General features: G+C 36.8%; 14 protein-coding genes and 2 pseudogenes across 16 annotated transcripts, besides 1 other annotated feature; 9 read left to right on the top strand and 7 right to left on the bottom strand.

Moving 5' to 3' along the window:
• Window positions 1–12,152: part of a mobile genetic element that runs on past both edges of the window.
• TVAGG3_1042590 (protein of unknown function, DUF4106 family) lies at window positions 249–785 on the top strand (the record flags this gene model as incomplete). Its single annotated transcript, XM_051255561.1, has 1 exon — window positions 249–785. One exon carries the CDS (start codon window positions 249–251, stop codon window positions 783–785), a length of 537 nt encoding a protein of 178 aa, XP_051081135.1.
• On the top strand, window positions 790–1,578 carry TVAGG3_1042580 (uncharacterized protein; the record flags this gene model as incomplete). The annotated part of the gene is made up of 1 exon (XM_051255560.1): window positions 790–1,578. One exon carries the CDS (start codon window positions 790–792, stop codon window positions 1,576–1,578), a length of 789 nt encoding a protein of 262 aa, XP_051081134.1.
• Window positions 2,257–2,841, top strand: TVAGG3_1042570 (Poxvirus D5 protein-like family; the record flags this gene model as incomplete). The annotated part of the gene is made up of 1 exon (XM_051255559.1): window positions 2,257–2,841. One exon carries the CDS (start codon window positions 2,257–2,259, stop codon window positions 2,839–2,841), a length of 585 nt encoding a protein of 194 aa, XP_051081133.1.
• On the top strand, window positions 2,879–3,298 carry TVAGG3_1042560 (protein of unknown function, DUF4108 family; the record flags this gene model as incomplete). The annotated part of the gene is made up of 1 exon (XM_051255558.1): window positions 2,879–3,298. One exon carries the CDS (start codon window positions 2,879–2,881, stop codon window positions 3,296–3,298), a length of 420 nt encoding a protein of 139 aa, XP_051081132.1.
• TVAGG3_1042550 (uncharacterized protein) lies at window positions 3,315–3,776 on the bottom strand (the record flags this gene model as incomplete). Its single annotated transcript, XM_051255557.1, has 1 exon — window positions 3,315–3,776. One exon carries the CDS (start codon window positions 3,774–3,776, stop codon window positions 3,315–3,317), a length of 462 nt encoding a protein of 153 aa, XP_051081131.1.
• On the top strand, window positions 3,813–4,687 carry TVAGG3_1042540 (annotated as a pseudogene). The gene has a single exon. A coding segment is annotated over exon 1 (875 nt).
• On the bottom strand, window positions 5,192–5,803 carry TVAGG3_1042530 (organellar and viral DNA polymerase type B; the record flags this gene model as incomplete). The annotated part of the gene is made up of 1 exon (XM_051255556.1): window positions 5,192–5,803. One exon carries the CDS (start codon window positions 5,801–5,803, stop codon window positions 5,192–5,194), a length of 612 nt encoding a protein of 203 aa, XP_051081130.1.
• On the top strand, window positions 6,136–6,336 carry TVAGG3_1042520 (uncharacterized protein; the record flags this gene model as incomplete). The annotated part of the gene is made up of 1 exon (XM_051255555.1): window positions 6,136–6,336. The coding sequence occupies one exon, from the start codon at window positions 6,136–6,138 to the stop codon at window positions 6,334–6,336; it is 201 nt and encodes a 66-aa protein (XP_051081129.1).
• Window positions 6,366–6,980, bottom strand: TVAGG3_1042510 (uncharacterized protein; the record flags this gene model as incomplete). Its single annotated transcript, XM_051255554.1, has 1 exon — window positions 6,366–6,980. The coding sequence occupies one exon, from the start codon at window positions 6,978–6,980 to the stop codon at window positions 6,366–6,368; it is 615 nt and encodes a 204-aa protein (XP_051081128.1).
• On the top strand, window positions 7,250–7,624 carry TVAGG3_1042500 (uncharacterized protein; the record flags this gene model as incomplete). Its single annotated transcript, XM_051255553.1, has 1 exon — window positions 7,250–7,624. One exon carries the CDS (start codon window positions 7,250–7,252, stop codon window positions 7,622–7,624), a length of 375 nt encoding a protein of 124 aa, XP_051081127.1.
• TVAGG3_1042490 (uncharacterized protein) lies at window positions 7,668–8,252 on the top strand (the record flags this gene model as incomplete). Its single annotated transcript, XM_051255552.1, has 1 exon — window positions 7,668–8,252. The coding sequence occupies one exon, from the start codon at window positions 7,668–7,670 to the stop codon at window positions 8,250–8,252; it is 585 nt and encodes a 194-aa protein (XP_051081126.1).
• TVAGG3_1042480 (HNH endonuclease family) lies at window positions 8,285–8,971 on the top strand (the record flags this gene model as incomplete). Its single annotated transcript, XM_051255551.1, has 1 exon — window positions 8,285–8,971. One exon carries the CDS (start codon window positions 8,285–8,287, stop codon window positions 8,969–8,971), a length of 687 nt encoding a protein of 228 aa, XP_051081125.1.
• On the bottom strand, window positions 9,021–9,284 carry TVAGG3_1042470 (uncharacterized protein; the record flags this gene model as incomplete). The annotated part of the gene is made up of 1 exon (XM_051255550.1): window positions 9,021–9,284. The coding sequence occupies one exon, from the start codon at window positions 9,282–9,284 to the stop codon at window positions 9,021–9,023; it is 264 nt and encodes an 87-aa protein (XP_051081124.1).
• On the bottom strand, window positions 9,475–10,065 carry TVAGG3_1042460 (DNA/RNA polymerases family; the record flags this gene model as incomplete). The annotated part of the gene is made up of 1 exon (XM_051255549.1): window positions 9,475–10,065. One exon carries the CDS (start codon window positions 10,063–10,065, stop codon window positions 9,475–9,477), a length of 591 nt encoding a protein of 196 aa, XP_051081123.1.
• Window positions 11,071–11,612, bottom strand: TVAGG3_1042450 (annotated as a pseudogene). The gene has a single exon. A coding segment is annotated over exon 1 (542 nt).
• TVAGG3_1042440 (phage tail repeat-like family) lies at window positions 11,663–11,887 on the bottom strand (the record flags this gene model as incomplete). The annotated part of the gene is made up of 1 exon (XM_051255548.1): window positions 11,663–11,887. The coding sequence occupies one exon, from the start codon at window positions 11,885–11,887 to the stop codon at window positions 11,663–11,665; it is 225 nt and encodes a 74-aa protein (XP_051081122.1).

Raw genomic sequence — 12,152 nt, 5'->3', positions numbered from 1 at the left:
AACTTTCACCATTTCAGTTATACCAACTTTCTTTGCTTTATGAAAATATTTGGTTCAGCAAAGACTGCTATTCTATAACATTTACCATTGTTTGTATAAAGAACTATTCTGTCAATGTATTTGTATTGTTTGTGTGTGTAAACTTTGTTCTGCTTCAATTCGAAGAGATACTCGAATACGTCCATCTTTTTATTCTAAGTAAAATGTCATTTCCGAAAAATAGAAGCGTGAGTGTTTCAAAAGGTTTAATGGCGGTGGCAGATGTGAAGTTAAATTCACCAACTCAAACAAACAGTCAAAGTGTTGTTGTCAATGTCAAAGACAGAGATGTTGAAGTGGGGAAACCATACGAAGACGAAGATGGTATAACAATTGTTCCTGTAAAAGAACAACCAACATATCCTGAAGTTAGCAGAGACTTAAGTTCTGTTGCAGATATTCGAAACGACTACCAACAACTGAAAGACAAACTTCAAACTCAGGAGAAGATTTGTCAAGCTTTAGGTATAATGTTAAACTTGGTCGAACACAACCCTGTAAAAGTGAACTCATATGTCATTGCACCTCATGAAGTTTTGAAAGAACTATTGAAACTTTTGACAGAGGCAGACGATATAAACATCAAAGAAATAGAACCCGACATTAGTTGCTGTGGTGTTTCATATAATGTCATTGACAAGATATACGTTATGAAAGGAGGTGAAACGTTGAACTTAAAGTATAGTTTCCCAGACGTTATAAAAATATTTGACGACCACAACATTTCATTAAAATTTATTTGCTAAGTAAATGGCAGAAGATATAATGGTTTATACTATTACGACTAAAAACCCTGAGTCATATAATTCTATAACAACAAACTTACAAAGTCCTCAAGGACGATATTGTAAACTAACCTTAAACACAATGACGACTAAAGCCTGTTTTGCTCTTTTGACACCAGAAGACTTTATTGTTGTGAATGGTAAAAAATACTCCTTTGAAGATACTTACTCAGATATACCACCAACAGGTTTTGTTGACTTATTTAATACTTTAAGTACGGGTGTAACATGTGCTGCAACTAGAGCAGGTTTCATTATGTTTGGATGTCCGACTGAGTTTACTATAAACGATATGAGCTATAATACAAAACTTATTTCTGGTTTTTACTACCAACAGTTTCCTATAACAGGAAAAGGTGTCATACAAGGAATGTCTATTCCATTGACATTAAGCACACCAATCTTATATATTGTTTCAAACTTAGGTTCAAAGTGTTATTCGAATGTCGACAGAAACTATTATGACCAAAAGATACTTATGCGTATAAACAATACTTTCTCTGCTGGTTTGCCTATTGTTCATTCGAATGCAGAATTTTCAACCTTAGTGAACTCAAACACTTTGGCAAGTATAACGTTGACATTAGTTGACGCAAACTTTGTTCCTGTAAAACTTTTATGTCCTATGTATTTGTCAATGACGGCAGAAAGTTTCGAATTGGAAGATGCAACTGGTGAAAGTATTGTATTACAAGAACAACTTCAACAACAAATAGCTCAAGAACAACAAATGCAACAACAAAGTCAAGAATAAAAAAAATATTTTTTTTTATTTTTATAAAAATGTACAGAATAGATGTTTCAGATTTTTATGACTTCCAAGCATTCAGAAATATGTGTCCATTTCGAGACTATAACAAAGCAGTCGAGAATTTGAAACGTTTAGTCATTTATGTCGACTCTGCCCCAGAATGTTATGTTATGAAAGAATGGGATGTAGTCTTTAACAAACCTAAAGCAACAATAGTTTCAGAACAAGAATGTAGACAGAAACTTAAGAAAATAAAAGTCGTACAAGTTGGCATGAAGATGTTAGATGCTTGGGATATCTTATTGTCAAAGTTAGAAGATTTTTCAGTTCGAGGTATAAAGTTCTATACACCTTCTCCAAACTTCTATTCTATCTTCACTGGATATAAATACGAACAAGTAGAATGGAAAGAAAATATTATAGAAGCTTGGTTAGACCATGTCAAAGAAATTATATGCAATGGAAACGAAAGAGTCTATGAGTATATCTTATGTTGGTTTGCAAACATCTTACAACATCCAAGTGCTAAAAATGAAACTGCTCTCATTATAATTGGAAAACAAGGAACAGGTAAGAATACTTTCTTTACAGATATTATGCAAACTGTTAGAGGGCTATTCGAATCCGAATATGACAAACTTAGAAAACATCTGTGGCAAGTTTAACTCCTCAATAGAGAATATGAAACTTATAGTTTGCAATGAACTTCAAAGTATAGATACAACAAAAGTTTTGAACTCAGATGCTTTGAAGAGTCTTATAACAGACAAAGTTGGAGTTGTTGAAAGAAAGTATAAAGACCAAAGAGTTTGTGAAAATGTTGCAAACTTCATTATGGTTTCAAACAATGCTGTTCCGATGAAGTTAGAAAGTTCTGACAGAAGATATGTAGTTGTCAGAACGTCAGAAGCTCATATGCAAGATACAGAATATTTTGACGACTTAGCAGAAACTTTGACATCTGACTTTTACAACCACTTGTTCTCATATTTTATGACATTAGATATTTCAAAGTTCAATCCAAGACAAATTCCACATACCGAAGAGAGACAAACATTGTTAGAAGCAAACAAGAGTGTATATGAACTGTTCATAGATGAAACTGACTTTGAGTGTTTAGATGAAAGGTCATTGTACGATTCGTATAAACAATATTGTCAAGAATATGGTTATATGACAGCGTCTAAACGAACATTCTTGGCAAATGTCAAAAGTCTTTTAGACGTACAGAAAGGTGTATATACAAAGAAAAATTTTTATGAGTAAATTTTAAAAAAAATATTTTTTTTATCCGATAGAAAAGATGGCAAAATTCATCTCAGTAAACAAGTACATGTCAGGACTTAAAGAAGAACTAGACCCATTCACATATTTGAATGTTTACTTCTACCATTTTGAAAAGTCTTCATTCAGCAAAGTTTGGAACATCGAACCAGTTAAGTTTGCTATTGTGACTAAAAATGGTGCGAAATTTGAAGACTTAGACATAGAAGGTTTGTTAGCAGTCAAAGAAAGTTTTGACAGAAGGTTTTCAAACCTTAAAGAAGGCAAAGCATACAAACTTGTTATACCTTATGAACCAAAGAAAGCAGACGACTATGAATATTATGAGTCTAAAGTTGTAGAAGTTCAAGGTAAATTGGGTAAAAAGATTTTAGAGTCTAAGCCAGTGTTTGCTCCTAAAGAGGAAGAGAACATTGACATTGACCCAGAAATGTTCTAAAAATAAAATTTTATTTTTACATGTCAAATTTCTTTTTCTCTGGAACTGGTTCAGGTTCTTTCTTCTCTTCTTCTACTTTCTTTTCTTTCTTTTCTTTCTTTTCTTTCTTCTTCTTTTCTGGTGGAGTTATGTCAAATTTGGCGCAACTATATTTATGTAAAAGTTCTTTGTCCTTTAATAGCTCTTCTATTCTGTTTTCTATTTCATCTTCAAGAACAGCGCATGTGTCTTCTTTGCATTCTAAGAAGTTTTGTTGGACTTCATCTTTCCAAGAGGCGTCATCTCTGTCAACAAGTCTGTCATTGACAAATTTTAAGACTTCTCTGCTTAATGTTTTATGGTTCTTGTCATATTCCCAGAAACAGAACTTTAGAACAAATTCACCTTTCTTGTTTACACTATGTAAGATTTTATGGTCGACAGATGTTTTGCTGTCGAAAAGCTTGTCTCGAATATAGATAGCGAAATCGCTAGACATTTTCTAAAAGATAAAAATTTTAATTTTTCTAAAAATATGTTAGAAAAAAAGTTTGCTGACATTGACAAGAAATTTGAGAATGTTTTAAACAAGAACAAGAGGAAGTTAGAAAATGCTCAGATAAAGCCTATACATGACAAGTTCTTATTTGCTCAGAATGGTATAACAGGTCTAATTGCACCACCTGGGTCGGGTAAGACTTTCACTTATCTTAAAATGGCTGCACAACAACAAGAACTAGATGAGAAGAACCCATTCTATGAGTTAGTTGTCATTTGTAGTACTTCTGGTCAATTTGACCAAACCGTCAATTCGTTCAAAGATATTATAAAGAAGTCTAAGTTAGTATGTATAAAAGACTCTGAGTTGTTAGATTGGATAAAGAAGTACCAAAGAAGAGTTTTGAAGTATAATGCTATAAATGAGTATATAAATTCTAAGTTCAAAGACCCAAATGAGGAAATGCAGAGAATATTAGAGAAGAAACACTTCAGAAACAAACAGAAAGAGATAGAATACATTTCGAAGAAATTGCAATCTTACGATTGGAAGACTTACCCTCATAGTGTCTTCTTATCTTAGATGACTTTGCTTCTCATCCTTTGTTAAAGAACAGAGAACAAGACATGTGTCGAATTCTTAAGAAGCTCAGACACTTTAACATCTCAGTTGTCATTTGTGTACAGACAGCAAAGAGTTTAAGTAAGGATGTAAAGAGAATACTTACTGACATTGTACTTTTCCCCGGATTGTCCGAAGACGATTTCATGGAACTTATGAAAGAGTCCATGGCAGGTAAGTTTGACAGATATGAACTATGGGAGAAGTACAAAGTCATACAAGACCCTCATACTTCTTTCAGAATTCATATCTACGCAAACAAAGTTCAAATTGTAAAAAGTCAAGCTTGAAAAATAAAGAGTTCATTTACTCTGCTTGTTTGAAGTTGTCAAAATACTCTGTTATTTTTCACTGTTTTCATAGAGTTTTGGCGACCCCGAAAAAAGTCGGTCTCGCTGTTCTTCACTGTTTTCATAGAGTTTTGGCGACTACGTTTTTTTACGTACTCGCTGTTCTTCACTGTTTTCATAGAGTTTTGGCGACTAAGGTTTTTTACCTACTCGCTGTTTTCTCACCTGTTTTCTCACCTCTTTTTTTCACAACCGTTTTACATGGTAAACGTTATTTTTACATTATGACACGAAGTGAAGATTTGCACTTCGTCAAATTTTATAAAAAATTAGCGTTATTTTTACATTATGACACGAAGTGAAGATTTGCACTTCGTCAAATTTTATAAAAAATTAGCGTTATTTTTACATTATGACACGAAGTGAAGATTTGCACTTCGTCAAATTTTATAAAAAATTAGCGTTATTTTTTCTATCTTGTATAAAAGACCAAAAATAAACGCTTTACATGTATTTTTCAGCAACTTCGTCAAATAATTTTATAGCTTTATCTATCTCATCTACTTCAAACGTTTCTTTACCTTTCGTGGGAGCACCATACATTTTCTCAAAAACTTCAAGCAGTTCTGTTTCAGCAGCTCTCATATCATTAACGAACACAACCTTGACTCTATTGACTGTAGAGTCATATCTTAGAGTTATATTATATGTTCTTCCTATCTTATATCTCTTTGTATTGAAGTCCTTCGGTTTCTGAACGATGTAAAGTAAGCCTTCACTGCAACGTTCCGTATCGAATGAACCATATGTTATGAAGTTATATCCAACAACTGGGTCAATCCATAACAAAACTATTGGTATAAGACTTTTGTCGATGAGATATGCTGTAGTTCCATAGAATCTTACCGATATCATAAGCTCAGGATTTCTTGTCAAAATTTTCTGACTAGAAGCAATTCTAACCCAGTCCTTTGTTTTCTTTCCAGATGGAGATATAATGTCTGACAAAGAATATTTGTTGTATTTCTTTGAGTATCTTACGTTTAAATCACCTATTCTAACCAATTTGGTGTCATTGTCTATCTTTTTAACTGTTTCAAACTCAATGTTTGTCATTTCTGTTCTTACATACAAAATAAAAAAATAAATAAAAATAAAACTAACTTTATTTTTTCTGTCTTAAGGAAATTCATGAAAAAGTGTCATTTTTTTCATGTCCGAAGACTCGAAGGTGCAACACTTCCAAAATACCGACGAACTCAGAAGAGCAGCATGGCAGTATCTTCTTGACAACTTCTTTGAGTTCTCCAGGTACACCTTGGAAAATGCTGAAGAACTCCGACACAGAGAATTTGGAGAAATTGCACTCCAATACTACCTTGACAAACAAAGGGTAAACAAAGGGTAAAATAAGACTAAAAACTTAACGTTTAAAAAGTGACATTTTTATGAGCTCCGAGTCACCGAGAAAACTTGGTCAGATGTTAGCAGCTTACTTCCCTGAGGAGGATGGAAGCGTTACATACGTAAGGTTCAAAAACAACGAACCTGGAATTGCGTACAAAATTCGCAATTACATGACCATGGAAGAGTACGAAAGGTTCCTACAAGAGAAACCAGCTCTAAACAACTCAGAAAAGAAAGAATAAAAAGTTTAACTCGTAATTGTTTATTTTTTTTACTTGTATGGGCAAGCTGCAAGAATGAAGTCGACTATCTCAGTCTTTGTTTTGACGAGCTGGACGGCTCTTGCGAGTACGTCTGTTTTGCGGTCTCCAGCTGGTGTCTGACCTTCGTAATTGCGCATGTTCTTGAGAGCTCCAACTGTAAATGATTGTAGGATGAAGAGTCTCTCAGACTGCTTGAGGTAGTCGTCACGGTCACGAACTGAATCTGTGGTACGAGTCGAATCGGTCGATTTGAGGGAAGAGACTGAAAGCCTGTCGTCTTCCATCGGGGCTGTGGCATAATCTTTGCGTAAGCGGTTCAGACCTTCTTCGAACTCTTGGTCTCTCTTCGATTTGGATTGAGATTGGAATTGCTGGGGTGGAGCTTGCTGGAACATCCAAGGGTTGGGGAAGTAAGGCATAGGCTGAGGAGGAGGGTAGTTCGGGAAGCCTTGTGGTGGGTAGTAACCTTGAGGTGGAAATTGGTAGTAACCTTGAGATGGAAATTGGTAGTAATTTGGTGGAGGGACTTGCTGGAACTGAGGTTGCTGAGGAGACTGTTGTGGTTCTGCAGCTTTCGGTTCTTCTGGCTTTGGAAGGCATTCAGGAAGAGGAACGTCAGTCATCCGTTTGTGTCCTGTCGGAAGGAAAAATTTTTCCTGTCGGAAGGAAGAACTTTTTCTGTCGGAAGGAAAAACTTTTTCTGTCGGAAGGAAGAACTTTTTCTGTTGGAAGGAAAAACTTTTTCTGAAGTTCGACCAAAAAGTTCTCAATTTTCGAAAATTTGAATGGTTTACGGACGGACAACTGGAAGAGTTCTTCCTGTCGGAAGGAAAAATTTTTCCCTTTGTCCGGAAAATTTTTTCCAGTTGTCGGGAAAATATTTTCCTGTCGGATGGAAGGACTCGGAATGCCAGAAGGATTTGACGAGGCAATTTACCTAATTGAAATTAACGACTGCGTAAAAGACTACTTGCGCAGGGTAATGAAGCCCAAGGTCAAGTTCACCACTATTTCTGGAAGGTCTACACTTCAGCTCGAGACTTCGACTGGAATTCCAATTCAAATACCAGACGGGACAGCCTACGATGGCATAAAGGACGCCAAAAGAGAAGCTCTTGTTAAGTTCCTAAACAAACGTCCTTGGATAAAAATACCAAACAAGGAGAACCCCCTACCCCATATGAAATTGGCAATTCAGTCTCTCCTTCACTTCTCGGGTCAGCCGTTCTACATAACCTGTGAAGGCGACATCCAACCAGTACTGTAAACCTTAACGTTTAGAGTAAAAACATTTTTTTTTCATTTTTTGAATGAAGCAAGTTAAATTCGTCCCACACCAATCTGAATGGACCGATGAAGAGTTTCAAGCCATCGTTGAAGACGTTGAGAACGACATAGACGGCGAACTTAAAGGAGCTCAAATCACAATTGCAACCAAAATTGCAGAGGTCAAGGAACAGATAGCTCCACTTAAAGCTACCAAAGCTACTCTTGACCTCATGGATAGTTACCGTTTAGATGTCAAGAGTGGAATAAGACAATTAAAATTAAAACTTCTAAACTACGAAGCTATACTCCAAAAGTTAGCAGAAATGAGAAGACTTTACCAGAGCTACTTACATGTAAGGGACTTACCTTCAAGCAGTCCGACCAAAGATGAATTTGTTGACATTGTCCCAATTTTGTCCGAAAGTCAGCTCAGATGTTTCGAACTGCTCCCAACATATCCGGAATATGAACGTTTGCCTGAACTCTTTCGGTTCCTCAAAAAACGTTTTTTGGTTCTCATGTTCCAAACTTTTATCGGAAGAGACAACAAACGTTCAGAAGAAGAACAAGATATTATTTTAAACTTGTTGTATGACATAACTGTCATAACAAGCTTTTTGAAGTAAAACCGCCATTCTCAAACCACTTCATTTTTTCGATGTCCGAACAAGCACCGAAGCCAAACTCAATGGCAGATGTCCTTTCAAGGTTGCCAGAAAAGCGCCCAGTTCAAATTCAAATTGCCCAATTGAACGCTCATCTGTCAAACACCATTAAGACTCTCCAAAGTAGTCTTATGGAAGAGATAACCAATCTCAAAGTCGAAGTCCTCACGAACCAAGCTTCCAATAAGAAAGTCCTGAACGATTTCGCGGAAACCTTGCGCCAATACAACATAGAGAACCAAAACCTTGCCCGACTCATCTACCGTTTCTTCGAAGAGATAGACGCCATCTGGAAGGTACTCGGAAAGGACAGAACATGCAACACCGTACTTCGTGAACACAGAATTGCCGAAGGTATTATCAAAGAAGAGGAAGAAGAGGAAGAAGAAGAAGAGAAACACGAAGAAAAGGAAGTTTGGGCAACCCTTGTTGTCGATGACGCTTACGAAATTTCCCAACCCTACCCATACAAAATCCGCAACAAGGCGACAGGCAAGGTTCTTACCCCAGTCCTCAACAACTTGGGACACTTGAACCTTAACCTTCGGAATTACGGTTCAGTTTCCATGGGAAGGCTTGTCGGTATGCAATGGGTTCCAAATCCAGACAAGAAGTCGAGGGTCAGACACATTGACGGTGACAAGCTCAACAACCGTAAGGAGAACCTCGAGTGGTTCTAAGAGTAAAAAAATTTTATTTTAGGGGGAAACCCCAAGTAAATTTAGGTGTTTAGTTGGATAAGTATGTTAAATTAAGGGTAATTTGCAAAATTAGTTCCCGACCTTTGAATTGGACTCTTTCGTTATCCCAGTTGCGTAGGAGGTCGTCCCAGAGGAGTTGGTAGAATTGCCAATCCAAGGACGATTTGTCCTCCCAGGCATTGAGGATGTACTGCTCGTAGAGTTTCATGACCTCTGCCTTGCACCAGACACCCTCTCCCTTGGAACGTAAGGCTTCTTCGAAGTGCTCGAATGCGATTGGCTGCGTGACCATCCGAAATGACACTTTTTGTCCGTTTGGTCAATGTTCGTGTCTCGTGCCATAGTCGACGAAAATACAGACAAACAGGTTATATATGAGTTTGAGACCAAGAATGGTGTAACTCGACCTGTCCGATTCAAAGACTCCGAGGGCGACTATGAAATTAAACGGAAATTAGCTAGGAAGGAATATAAAAACGTTTTTACTTCATGCAATGTTTTATTTCTGTGCCGTCTTCAAGTATGCCCCAATATTTCCTTTTCGATATTACATGAACTTCGGAAAATACCTTATCTAGCTTAAAACAGCCCATCTTTTCACCGACCATTCCCATTTCAATGAGTTTGTTGTATCCTTCTTCGTTCGTCATGAGTGCGTCAATGTTCTCATAGTAAACCACAACTTTCGATTTGACTTCGGAGAAGAATTTGTTGTAGTTGTCAAGGACTGCTTTTGCGAACTGAGGGTAAGACCAATGTTCGACAATAGGTTTTAATGTGGTTACTAAGCCACTTTGCCCTTGAGTGAATTCGTACTTCAAAACAAAAGGAGAAAACCTTTCAACAAAGTTGTCGACCTTCTCATAATGTTTACTCTTCATCTCTTGAGGTTTCTTAATGGAATATCCCCATGTCGAATTCATAAGCAATTTGAGTGTCATTGCAAGTTTGGGGTTTGAAGCTTTCCTAATATCATACAGTTGTTGTATGACTTTTCCAACTGTATAGTTCCTTCCCGGGAACTCACCATCTTCGTTTGGAATTCCAGTCGGAATATATTGGACAAACCTCATGTATGCAGCGTTAAGGTCGACATAGTATATCTTTTCATCTGAGTCGAACTTGTCGCAACCAATTGGTCCAGTTTGTGGAAATTCAAGTGAGTCTCTTATCTTCTGAGAAACTTCTCCTGTTATCTCATAAACATCGTCGAAGCAACCTGTTTCATATAAAACCTTCTGACCTAACTCAGATGCTCTCCAATACAATTTGACGTCAATTGGATGTCTCAATGGAAGTTTGTTTATAGCATCTTGAAGTTCTTGCAACCTCATTGGAAGTTCTTCTGGTTCAGGTTGGTATCCGAACAATCCAACTCCTTGTGGAATTGTGTACTTCTTTTGTACTAGAACTTTGTCTGGAACAACTTTTGGTCTTGCTAACAATGAAAAGTTTGTTTCGTCTTTTGGTACAAAAGTTTCTGTCAGCTTGTCATCTGGAATTGGTTCCAACAAACCTTTCTCGAAAAGAATGTTTACAGCTCTGACAATGTTGCACTTGCCTTTTCCGAACAATGGGTTTGTAAGACTTTCGTTCAACATGAAGTGGTTGTGGACAATTACAATCTTCAACCATGGTAAGTCTTTGTCAACAACATAGTCGTCATGTGAAGAACCTTTAGCTGTAGGTATGCTGACTCGGATATTGACATTTGCCAACGGTGCAATTTTTGCCAATTGACCTCTGAGAATGTACCTTGTCTTCACACATGACTCAAGATACTTCATCTTCTCTTCTGTAACAAGACCAGAGTTCCTGAGACATGTAAGAATGCAAGGTTCATTGACAATTGTTTCAATTGAATTGTAAATTCCATACCTTGTCAAGTCAATGTCAGACTTATTTATGAAGGGGAAGTATCCAGCATGTTGTCTGACTGCTTGAGGGTTAGGTTGGTACCATTCGAACTTGACACTTGCAATTCCTTCAATTGCATTCAAAATGTCTGAGTCGGAGTCAACCATTTGTTCTCTCTTTGTAGTCTTGAAAGCGTCAAGAAGCATTGCAGCTGTTGTGACATTGCCATGTGCATAGTAAATGTGACCATCCAAATCTGTTATGGTCAATCTGAGATTGTATCCTTTCTTATTTCCATCTTGTATGGCAGCAAGTACACCCATGAAGCCTTCTTTGTTCTTTCCTTCGTCAAAGTTTACTGTAAAGGTTCGACCAGAAGTAATTTGACTTCTAACTTCACGGTACTTCTCATATGCATATCTTGTTCTTTCCATGGGAGCATGTGCGTCTTCACCTTTTCCTTTTTTCCTTCTCAAAGGATGCAATTGTTCGTCATGTTTCCAGTAGAATCTGGCAAAGCCGTCGTGTCCTTCAACTTGAGGTTCACTAACATCGAAAGGCATGTCCATAAGACGTTCTTCTTCTAACCTCTCTAGTCTGTTTGGATAATTGCACGTGCTGTTTCCAAATCCATTTCGTAGCGAAGACCAGACAATTTGTCATAGACTTTTATGGGTCTTCCCTTCCTATATTTAAAATTCTTCGAAACTCTCCAACCATATCTTTGTAACTCTGCTTTTATTCTAGCAGACTTTCTATCCATTCTATATGGGGGCATTTTTATAAAAATAAAAAAAATATGTTTTTTTTTCTTTACTTTACATAACCGCCTGCTGCCATAAGTCTTTGACGCCAACCCATACCAGCTAATGAAGGTTGACTTGGTTTAGTTTCCAAACTAAACTTTGGTTTTGGTTTATCTTCAGTTTTTGGTTTTTCTTCTTCTATCGGTTTTTCGTCATTTTTCGGTTTCTCTGACTTTACTTCACTTGCAGGAACAGTTGTGTCGTCAACATCTTCATAAATATCATATGCCATTTGTTTTTGTTTTCCTTTCAACTTTTTGTGTTTGTTGTAAAGTTTAGAATATTTCGACTCTAAGTCAATGAGATGTTCTATAATGAACTGTTGGTCAGTGAAGTAAACTTTTCCATCTGTTGTCTCGAAAGCTCCTTCAGACTTCAATATTTTATTTGTGAGAGTCTGTTTCTTTTTTGAGATACTTGCCGTTCCATTTTTATGAAAAGTGACTTTGTAGTTAGGGTTTGTATTTCCAGACCTGGCACTTTCTATTATTGAATTT

The sequence above is a fragment of the Trichomonas vaginalis genome, chromosome I, assembly GCF_026262505.1.
Source record: "Trichomonas vaginalis G3 chromosome I, whole genome shotgun sequence".
NCBI lineage: Eukaryota > Parabasalia > Trichomonadida > Trichomonadidae > Trichomonas > Trichomonas vaginalis.
Note: the sequence above shows the minus strand (reverse complement) of the source record. Positions and strands in the feature narration are given on the sequence as shown.